The 10,185-nt window shown below is 40.0% G+C and overlaps 1 protein-coding gene across 1 annotated transcript; it reads left to right on the plus strand.

Moving 5' to 3' along the window:
- The first annotated feature begins 650 nt into the window (after positions 1-650).
- sypl2a (synaptophysin-like 2a) lies at positions 651-8,611 on the plus strand. Its single transcript, XM_067243688.1, has 6 exons — positions 651-850; positions 1,161-1,235; positions 6,411-6,526; positions 6,974-7,172; positions 7,762-7,935; positions 8,353-8,611. Exons 1-6 carry the CDS (start codon positions 836-838, stop codon positions 8,476-8,478), a joined length of 705 nt encoding a protein of 234 aa, XP_067099789.1. The 5' UTR covers positions 651-835; the 3' UTR covers positions 8,479-8,611.
- Positions 8,612-10,185: the final 1,574 nt, after the last annotated feature.

Below are 10,185 nucleotides of genomic sequence, written 5' to 3' on the forward strand. Positions count from 1 at the left end.
CCACCGGAAGCAGCACTTAACAATTCATCGCTTCTTGTGATACCAGCAACTTTTTCCTTTCCATACACTTCAAGATCCTGTTATTACACTGTCTGGCAAGAAACTGCACCCATGAGTAGTTGACATTGCACTGTATTAGGAATTAAACTGTACTAGACACAAATGCTAACTATTGAGATGTTGTTGCAAGACTATAGCTGAGGTATTAGGATGTTGTCATTACACTGTAGTATTATTATTTTTGTTCACCAGACATCAATCAGCTAGCTATTGTGATCGAGACACAACATATAGTTGTGCTACAGTTAAGCAATTTAAATGTTATAGTTGCAATGTAGTATACCTATTCTTTATTTTGGTTATTTTCACCTGCTAGCTGAGATTTTGCCTAGTTACTTTTCAATGTGGCAAGTAAATACATACTTTTCCTTGACTCTAACCACTGAAATGCTGTAGAACTATGCACTTCTGATCATTGATATTCTGTTGTAGGCTAATTTCTATGCACTATGTGAATAAAAGCATCTACAAAGTAAATACAATGTAACGTACTGGACTGTGTTGCAGTCAATGTGAATTTGTGAAGGCCACGCCCCAGATTTCAAATAAATATGCGTGGTCTCCTTAAGAGTAAGTTTACAGTCACGTGTACTAGACTAGTTCAGAAAGTTGACAGCAGCAACAGGGTTTACAACGTCAGCCTGCTACTTTACGTCAATGCTAGTTTTTAGATAACTAATTCATAATTTTGCCGAATGTAACGGATAAGTTACCCTTGACATAGTTTATACATTTTATGAATACGTAAAGTTACTGTTAGCTGTTTAAAGTCACCATGGATGTTTTTCAGGTAGGACACACGAGCTAAAGATAGACGATAGACGCAAGTGCTAACTAACTTTAGCTAACGTTAGCAAGCTACTGTAGCATAAGTAGCAGGAACATTACACATTTTGATGGTTGTAATTCAACAAGGGTTACGTTTACATAATTTTAATAAGCCAGCCATATAGTCTACGTATCTGGTAATCAGCTGTTCTGGAAGAAACGATAATACTGTAGTTAGCACTACTAGCATTATTACTGTAACTATTCTCTAGCGATCTAACTACCTTTCAATGATTCAGGTATTTTCTCCCCGTCTTTTTTTAAATCATCAGAGGCTGCTATCTGGATTCAGTCTGGATCTGGGACCGCTCAAAGAACCTTTGGGGTTTATTCGGGTATTAGAGTGGGTAAGTTAGCCATTTCTTTTATTTCATAGTTTGGTAGTTAGGCCTGTCTATAAAAACAAAATGCTGGACATAATGCGCAACATTCAGTTGCTTTTATTTCTCACATCTGTTTCCATCTGTGAATCTAAGTAAGGGTACCGTAGGCCGACACTTATTTGTATTTATTTATGTTGCCAGCATGTTGGGCTGCACCCTTTTTAGTAGTTGTCAATGTGACTTCTCAGTTGGAATTCAGCAGTGCATTGTTATTTTAATTTACATTTTAGTCATTTAGCAGACGCTCTTATCCAGAGCGACTTACAGTAAGTACAGGGACATTCCCCCGAGGCAAGTAGGGTGAAGTGCCTTGCCCAAGGACACAACGTCAGTTGGCATGACCGGGAATCGAACGGGCAACCTTCGGATTACTAGCCCGATTCCCTCACCGCTCAGCCACCTGACTCCCTTTAATAACAACTTTTGCATATTTATGAATTACATCTGTGTGATATGAGGATGATTTACGATTCTCTCCTTGGCATTTGACCTTCAGTAGTTAAATTGTGTCTAAGAACATTGAGGCTGCACTAGAGATATAGAATACATTCATCTTGGCTACTGATTTCCTAATAAGGGACTTCTGTGCATTGTTGTCTCCGTAGTGAGAGTGCATAGTTGGTAGCAGCAATACCTGTGATCAGCATTACAACAAAGTGGGCCACTTCTGATGTTGATAAATCATACCATTGTATATTTTAGCGACAGCATGCATGCCTTTGCAACTACTACCATAACATAGTTGTTTACATTTGCAGTGGGATTTGCCATGAGACAGATGGTGAATATGCCCAACTGTCAGGACATTACAGGGTCTTAACACTAGGCCTGGTAGTGTTGCTAATTAGCCAAAGTCAGATGTTTTGTAATTTTTATAGTGGGATGTTGCTTGCTTGCTTTATTGAAGAATGCAAGAAGCTTCAACACAGATAGCTTGGATTGTATGCCCCACTTTTTTCACATTTAACTACAAGCTAAATGTGACTTTCAGCATTTAGGGTTTTGCCTGTAACTTGCTAGGCTGACATGGCTTGGATAGCTCTGTCTGTATGCTCAAGGTGTGGACTGTAACTGTTAAAACAGTCCACCCTGCTTTGGGTAATTAACATAGCCTTATCTTACAGGTTGGAGTTTGAATCCTGCTGAAGTCTGTTTGTGTGACTATAGCCCTAAGCAGTTCACATCTAGCCATACTGAATCCACAACATATGTTGGCCTACTTACTGTCTTTTTGCTGTTTAGTTATGCTTGGTTTTAGACAAATGGAGATGTAATTTGTCTGCAAAGTGAAGGTCTTTGAATATAGTTAACTATCGCAAATGCACATTTACAGATATTTGATATCTATGTTCAGGTTTTTTAATTTCAAGGTTTTAATTTCTGTATAAAAATAATAATAATCTGTAGTTGCACAAGGAACATAAAGCATGGTTCCAATTGACATCTGTGCCAGAATTCTTCAGTAGCAACTCATTTGAACATAGGTACATCTGTATCTGTGAACATAGAAAACATTTGCACATCGGCAACATTTCAAAGTCCATGCATCCTTATAGCACCATTAAGAATCATCTTCGGTGTATTTTGTGAATCATAAACCCCTCTCCTGTTTGTTTGTGTCAACGACATACCTCTCCAGCAATGGGGTGGGGGGGTGCAGCATTTACCAGGAAATGTTCTGGGAATCCTGCGCATGGCTGTGCAACCACATTCTCAAAGTGTCTTTCCAGGGGCCAGGGTTACTCAACACACTCACACATGTAGACGACTGATCCAAGGGGTTAAGCCACCCATCTCGCTGCATTTTGTATGAGGGTTGTGAAATATTGTATGGAGTTCAAACAGGGTGAGCTGTAAACCAGTGTTCTAGGGATTTGACCTACAATCGGTAGTCTTCCGGAGACTTAAAAACAGTAGCATAGATGCGATTGAATGGTTATGAAATAGATTGCTGCCCTATTATTTCACTGACATGTATTTTTGTGTGTGTTTTCACATACTTGTGCAGTGTGAGTGTTTGTGTGTGCATTGAACTTGTGGCCCACCTCTTCCTCCATGGGACTTGACAATTTAACTGCTATGTAAATGGTGTGCATTATGACCATGTGGGGACAAGCTTAACCTTATGTGGGCGGAACAAGCGGAACAAAGGGCATTATTCTGGAGAGTAAGTCCGGACACGCCACACGCCCCTTTCAACTGTTATAATTGGAGGAAGGGTTTCCTCACAAGGCTCCCACTCTAACACTAACCCAGACACTAAACGATTGATTGTTTAGGCCTACATTTTAGACTTGGCATTGGCCATATTTCAGACAGTAACAAAGTCGTTCAGTCCAAGATAATATTTTTGAAGCAGGCAATCATATGCAGGCATAAACTGTATGCAAACTACTTCAATAATGTGTGAGAAGGATTGACTAACCCTCTCTTCCAAACCATTGATTCACAAACTTGAAAGAAGTTATCGTATAGAAGAGTTATCATACAACGACGACTAAGTTGACAAGTTGTTCAGCCACTCATATTAAAAGGCCAGAGGGAAGGATCATGCAAAAAGCAGAGAATGTAGTTTACTTTTTTTGACCTTCTTCTTGTTAGCATCAGTGACAGCCCTTCAGCGTTTACTCTGTAGGACAGGGAACAGTAGCCACTCTGCTGCACTGTTCATCATTTTAGCATTAGCAGTGTGCACTCTAAGCTCAGGCCAGGAGGGAGAGAGCTTCCTGTGTGGAAAAAGGATGTTGGAAGGGGAAGTTGAGGAACATCATTGGGCGGGTCTTTCTCCTCTGCTCAAAGTGAATGAAGTGGTGTGTGGCTACTCTTGTCCTGTCAGCAACACAACACAGAGCGCTAGAGAGGCTAACAAGTTAGCCACAGCATCCGAGGGGCCTCTTCCTGTTTAACCCTGGTTCCAGTCAGGCGTTGTACTTGAACCTGAGCTTGCTGAGTCACCAAGGTGGTCTGACTGCTCTGAACAATCCTCCTATATGTGCAGCATCAGGGACACCTGCCCACATTGATCAGCTGCACATCCCAAGCTTGGGAAAACAACAAATCACTGTTTGGTTTAAATAACGTTAAAGGCAAGCAGTAGGGGAGTTGCGGAGATCCACATATTTCTAAATGTCAATCTTCAAGAGTTACATGCTTTATAAACTGATGCACTGTTAAAGATAAAGGTAGATGCACTTTTTGTCATTCTGAAAAGAACTTCACATCCTGATAGCAACCAATACATCTAAAGGTTTGACAGTAAAATGAAATATATCCGATATCTGTTGGCATTGCAGGACTGTAATAAACAAGACCAATCATTTAGTTTGGACTGAACTTAATGATTGGAAGGCATTCGGACCGAATGCAATGTTTGGATGGGCTACTTATCTGTCTGTCTACCTACCTCCCGGCAGTCGTCAGGCAGCACATTCATGTGTTTTGGGGAAGTGGTTTTAAAGGAAGGGGGTGGGATATTTTGGTTTGAATCCTTTCGAACTCAAGCCAAGATTGCTAGGTTGGCAAAGGTTACCGACCCTGCCTTTAAGACAAATGGATTAGGGCTGCATTCAGTTGAGCATGTGCAGAATGCTTAAAGGGGTGCAAAACCGATTTTACCTTGTCATAGTTGAATAACGACAGTTCAGTGGGTAAAATGGACATACAGTGAACCTCAAAGTCCATTGACACCTCTTTCCTATCTAAATTTCACAAATTGAAACTGCAGATGTAAAACGATCGGTTTCGAAAAAGCTGAATTTGTGTCGTCACTAATGTAGCATCACCTTTGTCACGCCCCAACATTTACATACAGACCAGCCCTCTGGTGCTCTGGCCCAGTATCTCAGCCACTAGTTTAGCTGTGCGCTGCTCTGTGTTCTTCCACGGGAATTACAAAGCAGAACGTTTGGAAGTTTTTAAAGGATATTGAAAATGGACCATCGTAAATGCAGTGTTCCAGGCTGTACAGGGAATGCTGACACTTTTCAGAGTCTTCCTAAGGAACCAAACACTCGATGGGCTGTGATGTTTGTCTATAAGAAGATCCCTGTGCAGTTCGACCCTCAATTACACATTTGCTCGAACCATTTCACCAAGGACAGTTTTGAAAACCTGGGACAATGTAAAGCAGCATTTGCCATGAAGCTGTTGCTGAAAAGAGGTGCTGTTCCGACCTTATGTTCATCACAACCGCAAGCTGTAGTATGATGTTGTCGCTAACAGTTGTTAGCAATGCTAACGTATCCTGCCTGTATCCAGCATCGGTAGAATGTGTGATGATTTAGTTTCTTGGCAATGGGGCAAACGTTATTTCATGTTCCTGACTGTGTTTCATTCAAATAAATAAACGAAAACCGTGTTGTCATGTAAATCTACAATTCAAGATGCATGTTTGTCCAGATCTATTTTTCCAGCAAGATAGCTAGAGCTAACTGAAGCTGAGTTGAATCACGATAGTTTGTTTGCTAAGCTGTAGTGCTAACGTTACCCACCTAAGTTGATCTTGTTTGCTTCGACAACAGAAGTGGAAACAACTAACATTATCATTTCAAATGATATCTAGTCAATCTGTTGAAAACAGTGTTGTGTAGACACAATAGATTTATTTGTACGTTTTTATTTCAAGTCTCCACCTTCGATGTTTCAGTGAGTGCTGTTGGCCGTGTTGTGTCTTTGCTCCGCGGCTTCACTCATTCTAAACCAACCAATCAGCGCGCAGCTCATCTATATATTCATGAGCATACCATAAAACGAGAAAACCTCTTGTTTTTTTCCCAGGGCTATTTCACAGGATGCATCAGGGCTCATAGAACAGCACCCGGGCCATTTTCAGCCCAACCAATGTTACATACCCTATTCGAAGACCTTAAGGAACAGTGTGAAATACCCCCAAAAAACAGTCATTGACCCCTTTAAAGAAAGTTCATGCTTGCAACTGAAACCCCATTCAAGCTCCTTTGAGCTACCAAAATATTTGTGTTTTTCACAGTCTGTGACCAGGTGAATGTGAATATACATGTGAATACTAGTTTGTGAAGCTAGCAGGCCCTGAACCAGGAGATCTCAATTGTGAAAATGTCACTAAGATAATAAGATATAAAATAACGCTAAGCTATGGTCCCTTCTCCTCTCGCTGGACAGGTGTTCACCATCTTTGCCTTTGCCACCACAGGGGGTTACACTGGGACCTCCCACATCACTAGTAAATGTAATGCCAGCGTGGTGGATGTACCGGCTACATTCGGTTACCCCTTCAGGTAATTGATCAATACCGCCTTTTTTATGTTTTTATGCATGAGTTCACTTACACTTGTCAGTGGTTTAATGTCATTTTTTCCATCAGAGTACTGTATAGGGTATGTAAGAGTTGTTGACAACTTTTTCTTAAGGTGATAATGCTAATTTTGTTATCCATTTCCGGGCAGAACTTTATATATATATTTTTCATATATGATGGGCTATCCGACTCCTTAAATGTATTCTCTCCCTCTATGTTGAACATTTCCATTCAGATAGTCTAGAAAGGAGACCTCGCTCTGACACTCCTTGACAAACTATTCAGAACCTCTTCAGGGGGACAGTTTCTTGGGAATAAGTCTTTCTTTTCTAACAAAAATGTCCTGTGCTTAAATTAACGTGCTTGATCTTCATTTCAACCAAACAATCAGACACCCTGTAAACACACTTTCGTCTTATTTTTTTAGGATGCCGAGCACTCCGTACTTTGTGCCAACATGCATCGGTGGCAGTGCCAACCAAACCTACCTTATGGGTGACTATTCCTCCTCAGCAGAGTTCTTCGTGTGTGTGGGTGTGTTTGGCTTCCTCTACTGCACAGCAACCCTGGTGCTGTACCTGGGATACCAACATATCTACCGTGAGACCAGCCGTGGACCCATCGTAGTGAGTACCTGTGTGTGTTTCGAGTTTGTGGCAACTGTGGCCACCCACATGCTAGCTGCAACAGCAGCCTCAGACCCATTATTGTGACAACATGAGGGGTATTTCCGGGTAACTAGAAAGCAGAATCTACTATGTAGCAGAACGACTTTTTCCCTTTTTTTCCCTTTTTCAAACTATCAGATTAGCCTGTGATGGTCTGAAACAACACTATGTTTGATGTTATATATTGCTCGTCAAACTGTAGTAGTATTATATTTGTAGTAAAGTTAAAGCTTAAATTACCAAATCTTCTAGTTCAACTACTACCAAGATCAGCTCTAGGCTCACGGTCACTGTAGTATGGGGCTAGATGTGTGCGCCATCATATGCCGTTCTCATTGGAATATTTTTGGTTCAGTTGTAGCCCCTATCAGAGGGTTGGGCAGTCAAAATCTTAATCCAACATCTGTACTGCAGAGTAGCATGTAGTTACTCCACTCTCGTGCTTCAATATTTAAATAAAAACATTTGGTGCAGTAAAGTAACATTTGTACTTTATAGATAGAATTCTCCAGTAAACAATGTTACTGCGCTCTTTCCTGCCCCTCAGGACCTGTTTGTGACTGCAGCCTTTGCCTTCCTGTGGCTGGTGTCGTCCTCGGCCTGGGGGAAAGGCCTGACCGACGTGAAATGGGCCACCAACCCTGAGAACTTAGCAAAGAGCTGCACCCCACTCTGCATCCCCGGGGCCTTCCCACCCATGGGACGCCTCAATGCTTCAGTGGTGAGGACAGGTTTTTATAGCACAGTATCATCATATGCACTGGTGCACAGTGTTTAAAATATTAATTAAAATTATATGATAGTTATTAAAATGTTTTTTTATAGTTTCTATTTATATTGTGGTTTTTAAATGGTTTCATAATTAGTATAATAATAAAGATATTACAAGGCAGTAGACATCTGAGAGGGAAGAGGTAGCACTCATAGCCATGCTAAACTCTTCTTTCAGTTGAAAAAAGTGCAAACAGTGATAACAAATTACCCTTAAGACTGTTTAGCAGACATTCTAATCAAGCTGCAATTTGTCCTCCAGCTAGTTTGATTTACACATAAAATAACAGAATTTGACTAAGTTACTCAGTGATCTATATTTAGTTTAGTAATAAATGCCTTTCTGTGTTGCCCTTCCCATAACTAGATTTTTGGGTTCCTGAATCTGATCCTTTGGGGAGGAAACTGTTGGTTTATATATAAGGAGACTCCTTTCCACAAGGATCCTAACCCACCTGCCACTATGGAGGAGGGCAAAGTCACCGGAACCTAATTCACTCCTGAAGGCCCCCTTGCTACCCAAACCTACAATATCACAACAATGCTTGGGGTCCCACACTGGTTCTTGTGTAACGCCGTTAGATAATACAACTAAATCACCAAGGAAAACAATGCTTCTTTTTTTTTACTACACTAATCTCACAGGTCACTTTCATCATTACAGGTGTTCAGCTCAAGTTCAATCTTAAGTTACATTTACTTTTATTTCACATTGATCAGTTTATCTGATTTACAGGCCTACTCCAATCAGTTCTACCCCTTCTGAGGTGAAAATAAGTGCCTTTTTGAGACCCTTTTAAATGATGATGCCAATACAAAGTGCCTTTACCTTACATGAAATGTAGTTAGATACTGTAAGCATGCCTTGAGCTGAATACTTTGATAAGAAACTGTCCATCTATAATATTCAAAATATTGCTTGTCTCCCAGTGAGCAGGTGCATTCAGGTCTACATGAATAATTCTGTAAACTTTTTTTTAGTATTATTACTAAGTAGATGTTAAGAAATTCAGTAACTTGCTGTCGTACACTAAAACCAATCAATGTGCAAGATAGAGGAGACAGACATATACAACTTTAACACACCTGCTGTACATTAAACCTATGACTATGAACCAGGATTTGAGTAGTAAAGTAAGAATAACTTTTGTTTTGCATTTTAGCTTAACTTCCCTTGTATACTACTTCTATATGTTTTGAAAAAGACTTAATGAGTGGGTGGAGAAAAGCACCAACCTAAACTGTGGTGGCTACTTGAACACACAACGGTGCCTCATGCTCATGCATAAACATGTTCATTATGCGAGATATAGCTTGTATTTTATTTCTTACTGGTATTGACATGCAGAGTGCCTAGGTAATTACCACCAAAAATAGCAGTAGCTCAGCCCAGCTGGGCATCCTAAAATACAACAATTTATGTTGACTGATTTAAGTTGAGCTAGACACAATGCTAGACGCTGCCAAATTTAGATGTTCATGGGTGTCAGTATCCATTGGTACACTATGTTTAACTTAGCTTCCAAAACAGAGCTTACCATGTTCAGTTATTAAGTTTCAACAGCAGTAAGTTTCCTCTGTTTGTGACTTTTCCTCTTGAAATATTTGTTTGAATAGCAATTTAGATGTTGTTATTTATGCAGTTGTTTTTTGTTGTTTTGGTATTTTACATTTTGGTCTTTAATGCGTTTCCCTAAAGTAAATGTGTTTGTGTGGCTTCTCTGAGTAATTTGTTGGACATTGTGGTTGTGATTTCCTTTTTGCTGTTGTATTGTCATACCACTGGGCAAGCTGCAGGAGTCGTCGTGAATTTAGGTTTAATAAAGTGAGCAGCAAAAACATTTAGCAAAGTATTAGTGCCAAATAAATTAATCCTGCTGTATTTCTTCATTTGTACTGCTATTTAATTTAATCAAATCGTTGGCCATGCATGTCATTTTTCTTTGTAGTTCATGTGATCTACGTCAGCCTCACTGTAGGGAAAATAACGGAACTTGTTTGAGCATTTTTCTTTGCACTAAGAGTGTCAGTTAACCAAGTCTTATAATATGTAAGATGGTTCTAATGTTGAGGGAAACTGCAACTGTTCTGTATAATCTTAGTATGTAGTGATTTACAAAGAGCAAGCTTAAATCACAGTCTTTTGAGTTAGACTAATTGTGCCACATTGATTTTTTAAACAATAATTTCATTATTTAGG

The sequence above is a fragment of the Osmerus mordax genome, chromosome 1, assembly GCF_038355195.1.
Source record: "Osmerus mordax isolate fOsmMor3 chromosome 1, fOsmMor3.pri, whole genome shotgun sequence".
In the NCBI taxonomy this organism is placed as follows: Eukaryota; Metazoa; Chordata; class Actinopteri; order Osmeriformes; family Osmeridae; genus Osmerus; species Osmerus mordax.

Bases quoted from the DNA above. Each gene is read 5' to 3' on its own strand.
- sypl2a (XM_067243688.1), top strand. The intron at 1,236-6,410 runs GTAAGTTAGCCA...CTCGCTGGACAG, and splicing joins TTATTCGGGTATTAGAGTGG to GTGTTCACCATCTTTGCCTT. The intron at 7,936-8,352 runs GTGAGGACAGGT...TCCCATAACTAG, and splicing joins GACGCCTCAATGCTTCAGTG to ATTTTTGGGTTCCTGAATCT.